The sequence below is a fragment of the Myotis lucifugus genome, unplaced genomic scaffold (genome assembly GCF_000147115.1).
Source record: "Myotis lucifugus unplaced genomic scaffold, Myoluc2.0 scaffold_7, whole genome shotgun sequence".
Lineage (NCBI taxonomy): Eukaryota > Metazoa > Chordata > Mammalia > Chiroptera > Vespertilionidae > Myotis > Myotis lucifugus.
Genome location: NW_005871055.1, coordinates 2522184 through 2538855, shown reverse-complemented (window position 1 = coordinate 2538855; position 16672 = coordinate 2522184). Strand labels below are relative to the sequence as shown.

At 40.0% G+C, this 16672-nt stretch overlaps 1 protein-coding gene across 3 annotated transcripts in view; it reads left to right on the top strand.

Annotated features, from left to right (window-relative positions):
* Positions 1-16672, top strand: part of VWA8 (von Willebrand factor A domain containing 8) — a 366788-nt gene that overhangs the window by 326364 nt on the left and 23752 nt on the right. For all 3 annotated transcript variants that reach the window (XM_023748236.1, XM_023748240.1, XM_006083505.3), the window contains one exon: positions 4154-4262. In XM_023748236.1, coding sequence (XP_023604004.1) covers positions 4154-4262 — 109 coding nt within the window. The remainder of the gene's footprint in view (positions 1-4153; positions 4263-16672) is intronic.

Here is a 16672-nt window from a genome sequence, read left to right as displayed (position 1 = left end):
TTATGGAACTTTCAAACATAAACAAAATTAGAGAGAAACATACAGGGTGAGGCAAAAGTAGGTTCACGTATAATGAACCCCATGGACCAACTTCAAGAAGAAAAATCTGGCTTTACTCTCAGTGCCCACCCCTGGATTATTTGGAAGCCAATCTAAAGTATCCTATCTTTTCATCATAAATATTTAAGAGTATATCTCTGAAAGATAAGGACTCTAAAACATACATACACACACACACACACACACACACACACAAGTATGTCTACAAAAAAGTAATTCAAATAGTTTTAAAGCTATTTTGCAGCTGTAGGCATATGCAGAATGAGGTCAAGTCCTCATTTATGCTTTTGTCCCTTTTCTCACAGTTCTTATCATTCTCCCAGTATATCATCAGTTGTGTGAATAGTTGCCTCTCCACTGACTAAGTTCCTTGAGGGCAGAGTGGTTTGTTCTATAATATATCCTCAGACCTATGCCCAGAACCTGACGCACAGCAAACACTCATATTTGTAGAATGAATAATGTGCACCTTCATACAGGTGATGGTGTCCCCCTTTAATACTTAACTCAGAGTCTGGCTAAAATCAGACAGACAGACAGAGCTATCCATCAGCCTAGAGGCCCACCATATTGCCTAATACAACTGATGGGTTCTTGACATCATCAACACAGCATTGAGTTAGCACTCACTTGCATCTGGATTTCATCTAGATAACCGGTTCCTATATATCAAAATTTATTAACTCAGGAACAGGAACAGATAACAGAAGTAGATAAGCATAAGACATGCATGAAGCACAACAGAAATATTAACCAACAAAACATGAATGAAATAGACAGTAAGGTACTTTTACATGCTTAGAAAAACATTTAGGATGGAAATTGTACCAACTACCATTTGCAAAACTAATCAGGCTTACACAGGGAAGTTAGCTTATGGATCTCAGCTTATGTTTGCTTTTCTCATAATTGATCCAAAATTATAGTATTTAAGTCTGACCTACACGAAAAAGTAAAATGAAAACTTAAATTCCCAGACTCTTACATAACAATAAGTATACCCTGTAAGAATATGCTGTGCCAACAGAGTGCAGTTAGTCCACATGGATTACTAGGATGGGAAGCAGCTGTGCCCTGCAGTTTTGGTCAGGGGTAAAGTAGCAGAAAGACTTATTTTCAGCTAGTTTTGTGGGCTTGAGAGTATTAGCACTGGGCAGCTTGTCTGATACAGAGCCTAAAATTACCTATTTCCTTTCCCCATTCCTTGCTTCAGTCTTCATCTTTCAGACTTTGTTATCACTTTTGAATACCTTGTAGGTGATATTTCTGAAATCTGACAAAGTCTGGGATATGATTCCAGATTTCTTCAGTATTAAAACAGCATGTGGTATGTTTTGGGTGCAACGTGGTTGTGCCAGAGGTAACCCTATATGAGCTAATTCCAATCTCTCTACTAAGACCAACTTCCTGGCTCCTTCCTTGGTGTGTGTGTGTGTGTGTGTGTGTGAAGTGAGTATGTGTGTGAAATGAGTGTGTGTGTATATGTCTGTAAGTGGATGTGTGAAATGAGTGTGAGTTTGTGTGTGTGTGTGTGTGTGTTTATTTTTCCCCTGCTAAGGATAAGCTATGGCTACAATTTTTTTTCTAATCTTTCTTCTTTGGGAAAAAGCATATTGGCCTCCTAGGTATGAAGAGGTAGGTAGCATATCCAGTAATACTCATTGTGCCCAGCTTCTCTCCACCTTGATACTTGAAACATAACATCTAATGAAAATGTATAGAGAGGTTTAAGAGATTGCCAAAACTAAACATGAGAAATATTGTTAGGAGGTCAAGTCCTATGCACATATTTGTTTTTGTTCTTCAGAACAGAGAGTAAATTTAGAAGGGCACCTTGGCATGTCACCTCAGGAAACAAGCATTCAGATATTATTTAACTTTCAGGTATTTCTCTTTTGATAGTGTTTTTTCAAAGTGTTATGTAACAGCTTTTATTGAGTGCCACTGTGTGCCAGGCATTGCGTTAGGTACTGCAGATTCAGAGAAAAAATAAGACATATTTCTCCTCCCAGAGGAATAGAAGAGAATATCAGAGTGTATCACATGCAGTAAACATTTTTTATTAAATTTTTGGTTCAGTTAAAAACACACACATATGCATTTGTGTATCCTGTATTTCAGTGTATTAAAGCTTATTTCTTATTGTAGAAAATAAAGTTTGAAAACATCATGACAGATGGAAACAAACATAGCTATTAAAGGCAATAAAGTGTATAGGTTCTATAGCAGATATCTGTGGAAGACACTGAAGGGGTGTCATCAGGTTACTGGAGAGGTCAAGCAAGATTCCTTAGGAGGTGGCCTTCGAGCTGGGTCTTGAAACCTGAGTTGGCGATAACTCACCCAGCTGGGTGTTAGGGCAGGGATTGCAAATCTTCCCTGTGGCAGTCTAGGCCTAACCTTATGTGATTCTGGTAAGTACTTTGTCCTGCGATGGATGGATTCTCCCCAGAGCTTGGCCTGCCAGGGAGGAACAGAGACCATTCATTCTCTCTGCAGCCCAAGGTGAGAAAAATATACTTTAGATAACAGCTTCAGCTACACACCTGGGACCCATACCTCCAACTTTGCACACATGCGCACACACTAATGCAATTACATGCAGCAGTTTAGAAGACGGTGCTGTGTTCTAGTGTCAGCACCCGTTACATTTATAGAAACTTCTAGGAATGTGTAATCAAATTAGTGTATTATGAATATGACGCTATAAAAACCCAAGAAAAGCTCTCTCGGTGAATGAACTTCTATGTGTGATTAGTTTAAGATGCTACATTTTTAATGATTTGGAGTCTTATTTTTATTTTGGTCATTCATTTCAGTTTATCTTGAATACCTATTATACTAGGTACCATGTTAGCCGCTATACATAGAAAGATGAGAAAGACCCAGCCATTCCCTAAAAGAGTGTAGAGGCTGGTGGGGAGACAGGACAGGTAGTAAATGCTCTGATAGTGATGGTGTGAAGTAACAACGGAAGACAGACCTGGGGAATCAGAACAGGCTTCCCAGAGGAGCTGATCATCGATTTGAGTCTTGATGAGTATGAGTATGTGGGAGTTAGTAGACAGAGAGGCAGGGAAAGGCTCTAATGTGACAGGGATCTGTGTGGGAGCTCCGGGCACAGGCACGTGATGCTCGGGGAACCCCTCGTGCATAGCAGGCCACAGCAGAGGCAAATGATGATCAACAGTAAAAAGGAGCACTGTACTGGGAGGGAGGGATTTCAAAGCCACAATATTAAAATACAATTATCCTATTAAAAGTACATCAGCAATTTCAGAAAACTCTTGTATTTCCCATAGCAGCACATTAATTACATTCTTTGGGCCTGAACTATTAACTTAGTCAACCAAATATACGTCCTTGGTCTTACAAAGCAACTAGGAGCCTCCACATGAACTGACTCACTGCCAGCATCGAGGCACGTCTTTGGGATATAGCAACAGTGTGAGAGCCAATTGTGCACATTTCTTTCTAACTCAGTGTTAGCGAACTCATTGTTGGCAGCTTGAAATCCATCATGGTATTTACACCACAGAAATGAGCAAATACTGCAAAGCATGACTTTCTTTTTTGTCCTGAGGGCGACATGTTAACAATTTGCCAGCACGCCACTGGACATTCTCTTCCTTTTATACTCCCAGCTGAGACGTCACCCCTTGCCTTTTGCTTTTCTCCTCAAAGGCAGCCTGGAAAAGCCATGACATGCCTCTCCACTCTGTTCTGTGTCCTTCCCATGAAGTGTTTGAAGTTGATTACCTTCCGTTATACCAGTGGTTCTCAACCTTCTGGCCCTTTAAATACAGTTCCTCATGTTGTGACCCCAACCATGAAATTATTTTCGTTGCTACTGCATAACTGTAATGTTGCTACTGTTATGAATCATAATGTAAATATCTGATATGCAGGATGGTCTTAGGCGACCCCTGTGAAAGGGTCATTCGACCGCCAAAAGGGTCGCGACCCACAGGTTGAGAACCGCTGTGTTATACCCTTTCTGAAGTTTGCCGCAGCTCTAGCAGTAGAGGAATGGAACTAAAAGACCGATGCACATGATATCAGCTGCTGTCTTTTTTGCCCCCTTTGATTTCAGGCTGAAGGAGATCCAAATGAGTGAATATGATGCCACAACTTACGAAAGGTTCTCAGGGGCTGTCCGAAGGCAGGTGCACTCCCTCCGGATCATCCTGGATAATTTACAGGTAATCTTCTGTTTATGGGCCAAGAAAATAATCTGGGCCTAAAGCTGAACTGATCCCAGAACTATTGGAGGAAATTATCCAAACCCTAATCAACCAATCAGGAAAAAATTAATGCCAAAATGTTTGCATAAAGCTGTAGGCCATTCCATGGCTTCTTAGTTGAATTCTCTAAGGAAAAAGAGTTGATCTCACTTTCTCCTTGTCCAGGAAGCAGTAACTTGACCAGCAACCCCAGAAGACATCATACATCCTGATTCCCCACATAGAAGATCTGTGTGTACCTCACTTCTACTAGGAATTCACAGATAGAACTCTCTTTCTAGAAATCACTTCACTGTCATTGACTGGAGAGACAGAGGAGCATTTTGGATCATCCATGCTATACTTCTCTATGCCTCCTGGCTTCTCCTTCCCCCACCCTCCCTTGCTCCCATATTGCCTACTTTTTTTGCAGTTTACAAATTGGTTGCCCCAGAACTATTGCTATTTCCCATAAATATTGCTATTTCAACATTGCTATTTTCCCTTAAAAATATCAATTAAGATGCTTCAATATTTCCTAAGCAAAGATATTTGGACATTTCAGGGGAAAGGGGCGGGGTTGGAAGCTTCTCCATGACATGCTTCTCCACTCTACTCTGGAACCTTCTTTGTCCTTTCCATGCAATGTTTGAAGTCCCTTACCTTCAGTTATACCCTTTTCCTCTTTGGTTCTTGTTTGTAATTGTTCTTTATAGGGAGGGAGTATTTTTTTTATTATTTGCTAAGTATTAGAGGTTAGAAGTTCTCTGATGCAGTTTTAATCCACCATCTTAACTCAAAACCCTGGGAAAGCCTCATTTTTTTAAAAAGATCTAAACTGCATCAGGAGATTAGGAAAAATTCTATCATTTCCAAGAGGAAAGGAAGAGGAAAGATCTTTATAATTAACTAAATTCCTAATTTCAAACTCTGGGGACTGTAAGAATTAAGACATTTGCTCTTTTAAGAAAATCCATATGCATACAGTTATTTAGGATAAAACAGCATAAGGTTTTGTATAAACTGTGTGAAGACATGAACTATGTATACAATCGAATGGTTGAATTTTCTTCTATAGTCACCTACGTGACAAGTGCTATTGCTCTGGGCTTGAGGGCAACCGCTAGGTGGGCTCTGAGCACCAGGGCAAGACAATAGGCGAATAAGAGCCAAAATGATGAGGGTAAGGGGACATGGTGCTTGTTCTAAGACTGAAGAATGAATGTGGTTCATTCATTCATTTCTTAAGTTCTTCATGCACAACAGGCATTGGGGCTAGAAAAATAAAATGTAGGCCCTGCCTTCAAAGAAGGAACTTAAGGAAGACAAATAAGCAAACGTCTTCCTAAATTCTGTAGGGAAGTATGCGCACAATGCTGTGGGATGAATGAGGAAAGCCTTCGTGGAGAATGTCATGCTTCAGTTCACTCTTGAAAGATGCTAAGGAATTTCCCAAGTGCTTGAGAGTCAGAACATTCCATAAAAGGCACAGTGTGTGCCAGTGCAGGTTGTTCAGGGTGACTAAGGAGACATGTGTTAGGTGGGAGGCAATGGCAGGGGAGAAGGCTGGTGAAGTCGTGGGGACCAGATTGTGAATAGCCCTGGATGCTGTGAGAACAGGCAAATTACATTGGGTTTTACCCTGTGGACAAATGGGCCATTAGAGGATTCACAGTATTAGAAAGGGATGCAGGAATACATTTTTAATTGAGGGGATCAGAATCCTCATCTGGTATTAGTAAATGTCTAGATTGGCATTTATGGGGTACCATGCTACAGTTACTTTTACAAACATCATCCCCAGATCAACCCTTTTAAATAGGTGATTGCATTTACAAGATCAGCCACAGGAAGAGAAGTCAGGCCTAACACTGTGACTTCCTATAGCAGATGGAGAGTTAGCAGTCAGGAAGGACTTCTGCTAAACATACAGGGATGAGAACCATGTGAGAAAACAGTGTCCAGTCCTGCTTTCAGAGAGATGAAAGAAAACTGGAATGGACTCAAGGAAAAGCAACCAATAAGATTAAATAGATAGCAAACAAGAAACTGGCACTGATAAAAATATGTAAAGGGATTGGGGTTAATAACTTTCTGAATATTCTTAAATAGAGTTAACTATTTCAGGAAGGTATTTATTCCCTTCTTTCCTAGAAATCTGAGAAAGAAAACATAGGCTTCAATAATAGCAAGAAAGAGTTCAATATATAAGAAAGGGAATAAAAGTGATTTAATTCTTGAAAGAGTATCTAAGATGCATCTAGAAATCTTTACAAATAAACTAGTGATCATTTTAATAATACTAAGCATTTATTGAGCAGTTACCATGTGCCAGTCCTCATGTATCAGAATCATCATCATCATCATCAATTTGTGGCTAATAGTGCCAGCTTTGGAGCTGGATAGCCTGGGTTCTGTAAAATGGGAATTACAAAGAAAAGGGCAATTAGGAAGATGTACTCAGAAGATATGTGTGAACCATTTCAAACAGTGCCTAGTGTATAGCATTCTCTACAGAATTAGCTTCGTCATAACGCTCATTATACTCCCTAGTATTCATGAGCATGGACTGCCAGGCAGGCACCCAGTCAGGTACTTTACATCCATTGTGCCAGTTAATCCTTACAATAACTGGTAATGGTTATTTTCTACATTTGATAGATAAGGAAACTGAAACATATAGTCATCTCAATTCTCACAGTCTTATGAAATATAGATACTTTGTTCCCACTTTATAATGAGGGAGTTGAGGATTAGAAAGATGTGGCTAGTGAAGCAAGTGACTGAGCCCAAAGCTCAGGTCCTTTTTATCTACTAGGTCTCTATTATCTTCCAACTCTACAATTCTGTAAAAAGTGTAATTCTTGCATACACTCATAAGACATTTTGTATCGTTATCCAGATGCCAACACAGCCATTTCAAGTGTTTCTATTTTTAATTCACAGAGGTGTTATTCTCAGGTAGGCCATCCAGGCCTCAATTTAGAGAGATAGTATTTGTTAAAAACACAGTACTGGCCAGAACAGACAGGGCCTCATCTGGAATATGAATCTTTATATTGTAACCAAAACGAGAAGGTTTTGACTTGGTCCCATTTTTGCCATCTTCTGCCAGTCCTGTGTGTCTCTGATCGACTAATCACTTCCAGTTGTTTGGGGTTGCTGTAATCCCAGTAACCATGGGTGTTTCCTTGGTGACCAGTACAAAGTCTGGCCAGGCACTAGCAAATCATCACTGGAGATGACTTTCCAAAGCACAGCGTCAGGCCCACGCAGTGACCGGGGGCTGGAACAGGAAATGTTCCACCCAGTGACCATCTGCTTCAACACATGCCTCTGTTGCAGTACCTCATTCTTCTCAATTAAGAAAGCTCTCACCAGTGGCCTTCCTTTGCTTCTTGACTGGATTCTCTATGGAATATCAGCGGCTTGGTTATTGGACCTTTTATGAATCAGCAGCAAGAATTTTCTCATTAGAATAGTAGAGTCTATAATAATTTCTTATACTTGATTCAGAATCTGAATGTCTAATTCCAGCATTCCCTAACAAAATAAAATATCCATTCCTACAAAAAGCTATATCATTTCTTCAATGTTTTTCTGATCTACAGTCAGTAATTTCATTCTCAGGCTAAACTAAATTATCCTTTCTCTGATGGCTTTGGCTAGCATGATAGCACCAGGAACCAACAATTATGTTTCTTGCTTTTCCTTTTGTGCTTCAAAATGAGCTTGTGTTCAGATAAAAGGTGTTTTTGAACACTGACATGTGACATACACTGTTCATGGGCCTGAGGGCACAAAGATTAGTAAGATATTATACCTGACCTCAAGAAGGTTATAGTCTCGAGGGGTGGGGAAGATGGGCACCTAGACAGAGTATTTGTTTAATATGGTAGGTGTCCAGGTTGAGGGATACATAGAATGCAGTGCAAGTCCAGAGGAAAGGGAGGTTAGGATAGATTTTGCAGGAAAGGATACATGAACTGAGTCTTGAAGGGCACATGAGTATTAATAAGAGGGTGGAAACAGTGCCTTAATAGTGGACACAGCATAGGCAAAGGTATGACACTGGTCTCAGGTGTGAGCTGATGGCCCATCTCGTATGTGAGCAGGATGCCATCCAGTGTGGGTGCCAGTCAAGGAACTTCGACCTTATTCTGAATCCTCACTTTGCTAATATGTAAAGAATGGAAAGCATTTCCCCATTTCTTTATTTAATCTCCAATATCCGTGTCTCATCTTATAGCCACATTGAATACTTTGCCTAATGGTTCTTGCCTTTGACAACTGACCTAGGGAAGAAATCACATGTGTAGCTAAAAGAAGACACAATATGGTAAGTACCACAGAAAGGTTTTAAACAAAGTGCTATGGTTAAGTAGACATGTGAACAAGCAATTTCTAAGCTGGACAGTTGGGGAGAAACTCACAAAGGACGTGTCGTTTGAGCTGGACCGTGAAGGATGAGCATCAGTTGAGGTGGCCAGAATGTTTTTCAATTGATCATGGATGAATACTTTTATAAAATAAAATAGAAATGAATTACTGAAAAAAATGATATAAAAATAACATACAAAATACAAGCCCATATTATTTAATACCAGATTCAACAACCATAAAATTGCGTTGTCAAATTGTCATACAAGTTTCTAAATGCTTACTGTCAATTTCTGTTACTTATTTAATCATGGACCAGTAACAAGTGTTCACACACCAAAGGCAGTGTGGATGACTCTGGTCTAGATAGAAGAAACCTGTAAGCAGAGGACTGAGACTTAAATAAGGCTGCTTGGAGAAGGGACAACTGTCCAAGTGACTAGAGTTTTGGGATGGGCGTGGGGGCATAGTAGGTAATGGGAGAGAAGACTAGAGAGAAGGTGACTCACCATCGATGTCTGTATTTGTACGGTCGTCTATATAAAGGGACAGCCAAAGTCAAGAGAGATATGTTGACTAAGGTGAGAGTACAAAGCCAAGAGAGAGGAAAGGTGAAGACAAACATGTCTGGGAACACCTGCCTCTCGAGAAAGCAGTGAAATTCCAGTCCCTCCTTAGCACGTGAATGGCTCGTCGCTCAGCACATGGCATCGGTGGCCATGAGCGGACAGCTTCAGCTGAGCACAGGCTAGAAATATAGTCCTGGCTTCCAGGCTGTTTGAGCACAGGCATCTAATTCCATCTTTGTTGGATGACCATTAAAATTATTAAAACAGTAAAAAGCTGTAAACAGTGAAAAACCCATATGATAGAAGAAATTAGGGAAGAGTACCAGTGACGTACAAGAAGCTAAAGAAGTTTCACTAAATATAATGTAATGAGCCCCATAAGAATGACAGCAAGAAAGACAGCTCGAAACCTTCCTCAGAAATAGCATACCAGCGAGTAAGTGCATGAGACCAATGGGATCACATTAACATCCCTGACTTGGAGAGGCAGGGAGTCAAGAGAAAGCCTGGAGCTGGTGAGAAGCAGGTCGCTCGACCTCCATGTCGTGACTGCCAAGCAGCAGCACTGAAAGCAGCAGCCTTGGGAAACGGGTAGGTGGGTCTAGGTTTTATGCAGTGGCTACGACAAGCAGAAAGCTGGAAGGGGAATAACACTGGGAAAGGGCCAGACCAGCCTCCATTTACACTTGGCTGGACAACTAGGTCAGGTAAGTGCCAAATGACCCACGGCAATGGCCTCACCACACAAGTCAGAAACGACGTGGAGATGAGGTTCTCACATGGTGCTGCTCCACAGTTCCAGCTCCTTCCCCGCCGAGGCCTGAGCTAGTGGTGTAGATTTAGTTCAACTGCTAACATCAGTTTAAAATCTTCAAGGAAGAATTCTAACAAAGTGGCGAGTACGTGCAACCAAGGAGAATGTATCTAATCTATTCCTGAATAGTTTTGTGCAGCCATCTCATCATTCAAGAACAAGGACACCAGAAAAGGAAGTAAGATGGGATCCATGAAATCATTCTGCAGGGAGGCAGACTAGGAAGCATTCAAGATGGAGAGGAAGAAGATGCTGCTGGGCTAGAATATTTCTTCAGAAAACACCAGATTTTTCAAAAACATCTGCTTTGTGTTCTCAAAATTCAAAGAATCTTGAAGTATGAGAAATAAGACATGGGTTTAAAAGGATTTGGCTAAGAAGCCAGCAGAAATAATAAAGGAGATGAATGTAATAAGGAAATGTCATAAGAAAACTAAAAATGCAATGCCAAAACTGAAATCTACATTACACATAGAAAGAACAGATCAATTCAATCTTAAATCTAAGTACTAGCCGAAACCGGTTTGGCTCAGTGGATGGAGCGTCGGCCTGCGGACTGAAAGGTCCCAGGTTCGATTCCGGTCAAGGGCATGTACCTGGGTTGCGGGCACATCCCCAGTGGGAGATGTGCAGGAGGCGGCTGATCGATGTTTCTCTCTCATCGATGTTTCTAACTCTCTATCTCTCTCCCTTCCTCTCTGTAAACAATCAATAAAATATATTTAAAAAAAAAAATCTAAGTACTAACATGAATGGAAAACTTGAATTGTTGTTCCAGATTGTGGAAAAATAAAGAGGTAAAAGCCATAAGAAAGCTGATCAATCAAAATAGAACAGAGAGCTAACAGACAGAGCCGTGAGCCTCTCCAGTAAATAGGACAGTACTTGGCACATGGTAAGTGCTCAGTGCCCAATAAATGTATGCTAAATGAACCAATGATATCCCAAAAGGACACATAACAATAATCAGGATCATAACTAAAGAAAACTGTACTGGGCTGAAGACAGGCCTGAGTCTATGGGTCAAAGAACTTTACTGAGGAGCAGGCAAATTAATGAAAAGGGATAAGCACCTCGCCACAGCTTTCGGGAATTTTAACATTTCAGAACAAAGAAAATATTTAAAAAACAACAACATACAAGCAGGCAAGAAAACAAGCTATTATTACAGAAAGAAAAATTAATCTTACATTAGTTCTCCCTGAAACATTGAATGCCAGAAGCTAATGAAACACCATCTACAGGATTTGGGGGTTTGGGGTGGGAGAAAAGAATTGTGACCCAAAAATTCTATACTCAGCCAAAGTACAAAGGTGACAGAAAGACATTTTCACATATTCAGAGACTTAAAATGTATGTCACTTAAGTACCCCTTTTGAAAATACTTTGAGCTAAATATGTATATAGACATGTGCACACACACACATATATGCACATATGTATAAATATTCCAGTCAATTAAGAGGGGAATCAAAATTCTTTAAGAATGGGAAACTTGTGTTATAAAAGGATTAGCAGTGAGCATTGGAAAAGTTAAACACAAAATAGAATCAGGTCTAAATAATTGTGATAAATATGTGCATGTGTGTTTTATTGCTTTGAGAGAAAGAGAGGGAGAGAAAGAGAGATTCGTTGTTTCACTTATTTATACATTCATTGCTTCTTGCATGTGCCCTGACTGGGGATCAAACCCACAACCTTGGTGTATTGAGATGAGGCTCTAACCAAATGAGTTACCCAGCCAGGGCTTAAAGAAAACTCAAATATCAAGAGTATTGTTTTTTTAAAGTACAGAATTTAAAATATAGTGAATCATAATAATAAAAGGCCAAGAGGCATCACAACCAAAACGAACAAACGACCCAGGAGGTGCATGGAGCACCTCTCCACCATGACGACCTAACAGCCGGTCGCTATGATGCCCACTGGGCCCGCGTCCCACCTGGCACAGCGGGAGTCAGTCTGGGTCCCATGTCCCACCAGACATGGCGGGAGTCAGTCTGGGTCCCATGTCCCACCAGGCATGGCGGGAGTCAGTCTGGGTCCCATGTCCCACCAGGCATGGCGGGAGTCAGTCTGGGTCCCATGTCCCACCAGGCATGGCGGGAGTCAGTCTGGGTCCCACAGACGTGGTGGGTCTGGGTCTCGCGCGACATCGCGCGCTGAGCCTCTAGTTAAATAATAAAAAACAGGGCCTAAATTGTCACATTATCTCAAAAATTAAACAAAAATCAAGACGTTGATATAGCCTGGCCAGCATGGTTCAGTGGTTGAGCATCAACCTATGAACGAGGAGGTCACAGTTCGATTCTGGGTCAGGGCACATGCCCGGGTTGTGGGCTTGATCCCCAGTGTGGGGCATGCAGGAGGCAGCCGATCAATGCTGAATTGATGTTTCTATCTCTCTATTCCTCTTCCTTCCACCCTGAAATCAATAAAAATGTGTATTTTTTAAAAGAAATTGATATAGAGGAGAAACAAAAGGAAGCAAAAAGTGTGATAATTTATGTTATGATGAAAGAGACAAATACACTTTCATTCCTAAAAGTAATTACAGAAATAAAAGTTCAATCAGGCTTTTTAAAAACAATCATGCTGGTATTTTTAAATGTATTTCTTACACATACAACATGTTTTTATAAATATTCCTCTGATTATTGTGTGGAAAGGGGAATGTCGGGTGCAGAGTTGAAGCAGGGGGACCTGTTAGGAGCTGTCGCAGTGGTCCATGTGAGCGATGGTTGGGCTAGGGACAGGCATGGCGATGGGAAGAGATGGTCAGATACTGCTGGAAGTTAAGAGGGCTCGCAGGGAACTCGGTGTGAGATGTGAGAGAAGGAGTCAAAGAGGACTTCTCGATATGTGGCCTGAGCAGCTGAAGGAATGGAGTTTGCCTGTTGCCCTTTACTGAGATGAGGAGAACTTGGGGAGAGCAGGGTGAGTGGGAGCCAGGCCTCAGTTTTGAACTGTTACCAGTAAGTATAACAGCCTATTACGTATACACACTGGTGGGTGTAGATCCAGCTTCTTTGAAGCACAAAAGACTTAATTCTTGAAGGTTAGACATGAAATTGTCTTTGTTCATAAAAACTAATTATAAAATAACAATAAATTGTCACTCAAGGTAATAGTTTAATGCCATATCAGCATCCAAGAGTAAAAATTCTTTTAACAAGAATTATCTTTGTTAAATACATGAATCACTGTTTTCCCTTGCAATGAGATGTTACTTCAAGAAACAGGGAAATCTTTAAAACAGGAAGACCTATATCTTCTCTTTTTTTGGTAGTACTATTCACCATTTAGAGCAGTTTGCAACCTAACAGGTATTTAGTAAAATATTTTTACTATGTCAAAATATTGAGAACCACAAAGAAAAATTTTTATTGCCTCCACTGATTTATACCTTGTTATTTTATAAATATTGAACAAAAGTGTGCTTTAATCCAGCTTATCGTTTCTATTCGAATGATATAGATTAAAATCATAAAAATTATACATTGGTTGAACATGGAGAAATGTTAAAGTAATGGGAGCTAATGTTTAATAAAAGAATCATTGCTCCCAGGTGTCCTCAGACATCTATTTACATTTATTCATCTATCCAACAGGTTTTTTGGGGTGTTGTGTGTTTTTTTAATTTAAATATTTGCTTGATGAGGAAGGGGCTTTGATTTTTTAAAATATATATTTCTATTGATTTCAGAGAGGAAGGGAGAGGGAGCAAGAGATAGAAACATCAAGGATGAGAGAAAATCATTGATTGGCTGCTTCCTGCACACCCCCAACTGGGGATTGAGCCCGCAACCAGGGCGTGTGCCCTTGACTGGAATCAAACCTGGGACCCTTCAGTCCGCAGGCCCACACTCTATCTACTGAGCCAAACTGGCTAGGGCTACCCAACAGGTTTTTATTAATAATCATCTACATGCTTTATTCTGTAGAATGTATATGATTTCTGCAAAATTGCTATTTAAGTCTTTCTAATCTCTTTATTAAAGAAATTCTGAAAGAATAATAGAAAATTGGCTTGCTTATAGAGTATATAGGTAAAGGAAGACTTGATGAACCATAACCCAAATAAGTGAAGACTTAAGATTAATCAGAAAACTTTTAGTGCTGAAATCACAAGGCCTAGTGTCACTAATTGGTTTTTATCTAATTTATTCCTCCTAATGTCCTCACTACTACAGATGTGTTCGTGGCGGGGAGGGGGAGAGAGAGTGGGAGGGTGTGTGTGTGTACTTTCTGGTTAACTAGTTATTTACCAGAAAAATTAAATAACTAATACACATCATCCTCTGAGCATTTCGATTAGCCTAAGTGTTCTTTTATTATTTTTACTTTTTTATTGAATTTCTTGGGGTGACTGGTTAATAAAATTACATAAGTTTAAGGGGTACAATTCGATAACACATCATCTCTACACTGTATTGTGTTCACCACCCAAACCAAGTCTCCTTCCATCACTATTTATCCCTTTACCTTCTCCTACCTCCCTCCACCTAGCTTTACATATAATAAATTCTCATTAGTATTAACTTATTATATAACACAAAATGGACATATTTGTGAGAATACTTCATGTAATAAGAATATACAGTAACATGTTTGGGCCTTTGTTATAAGTAAAACCATGCATTTACAGAATTTACTATTTAAAGAAGTATTTTAATGAGTCCCATAAAACACACAATCCAAAATAAAAAATATTTCTATACCAGTCCTCAGTAAACTTTTAAAGAGCTCCCCCTCCAGCTCATTACCTTCAAGAGCATTCATTCTGACAGGCTCTTCCTGTTTGGAGTTTCCAAGTTTTGGTGGGCTGGCTACATGATAGATAATAAGTTATCTGCTCATATTTATATGCAAGTTATCTTTTTTTTTAATTTCAGAGAGGAAGGAAGAGGGAGAGAGAGAGAGAGAGAGAGAGAGAGAGAGAGAGAGAAGCATCAATGATGAGAGAGGATCATTGATGGGCTGCCTCCTGCATACCCCCTACTGGGGATCAAGCCCGCAACCCGAGCATGTGCCCTGACTGGAAATCGAACCATTGAACCTCCTGGTTCATTGGTCAATGCTCAACCACTGAGCCACGCCAACTGGGCTATATGCAAATTATATATTTGAAAATGAATAAATGGTGCTACTATTATAAAAAATGTCTTTGTGCCAGTAGTTCTGGATCAGAAGACTAGTACATACTTTAATTCTCAAAGAGAAAAACTGGCTCATGTTCCTGAAAATCTCAGTGACAAGCAGAACTCAAAGTAATTCATTTATCCACAAATAAAAGTACAAGGAAGGGAATATATGATATGCCAACCAGAATGACTAAAAATTTTTTTTAAAAAGAAGAAGCTGTCAATATCAAATGAGGGTGAGGATGTAAGCAAATGAAAACCTCATATACTGCTCACAGGAATGTAAATTAGAAAAAAACACTTTGGAAAACTGTTTGGGAGTATCTACTAAAGCTGGTCGTCTCCAGGATTTCCACCCAACAGAAGTACACACGTATTTCTGCTCCAAAAGTCATGTTCAGGAATACTCATGGTGGCAGTATTCATGATAGCCCCGAACTGGAGGCAGCACATTTGTGCAATAGATAGATTAATTGTGACAAAATCACAGCATTGAATGTATAGCGCTGAAAGAGAATAAAGTGCTTCTACACACAGCAGTGTAGGTAACTCTCACGGGAGCAATGTTGAGCCAAGGAAGCCAGACACAAATGAGTACATGTTGTATGATTCCAGTTTTATGAAGTTCAAAAACAGGCCAGCCTCATCTATGGTGATTAAAATCAGAACAGGGGCTTCCCTATGGAAGTCGAAAAGAGGCCTGGCAGGCTGTGGAGCTGCAGGTGGGCACAAGGGTGTATTCACATTTAAAGTTCATTGAGCTCTGTACTTAAGATTTATGTACTTTATTACAAGTATGTTATACTTAAATTGTAAAAGTTGACCCCCCCAAAAAAAGAATAAGAATAAGAAAGGGGTAGCAGATATATTGGAAAAAGCATATCCCTTCCCTTACTCTCAGCCTAGATTTTACTATTTACTTTTATTGGCATACATAATGGAAACAGAGCCTTTAGCTAAAGAATGCCTTAAGGGATGATAATAACATATAGCAAAAGAAGCAACATCACCATAAGAAAAATAGTCCCTAAAATCTTTAGGTTTTTTACATGATGGTGGATCCTGAGACGGCAAACAAACAATATTCTAAGGGGAAAGTATTTAATAATTTTGTAACCTCCTTACTAAGAGCAATAATAGGGCCCCTAAAAAGGGCCCCATTTTATCATTTTTACTAATTATTAGCAGACACCAAAAGAATAATTCTGCAGTGCTGTTGGGCTGGTTGTTTCACAGACCTTCGCTAGGACATGACTCTTGCTCTTCACCTCTCCTGCCATTTCCCCTCTGCATCCCAAAGATGCACGACCTGTTGTGTGCCTTTAGTCTCCACCCTGACCTGGAATGGACATCAGTAAGGCAGGATTTTGTAAACCTCTCATAAGGAGTATATATTTGTTCCCTTTAGAGTCTTGAAGAGCCGCCTCATGATAAATTAGCTTTGAAAGTGAACTTTGTTGGCCAGTGAGATTTCTATCTCAC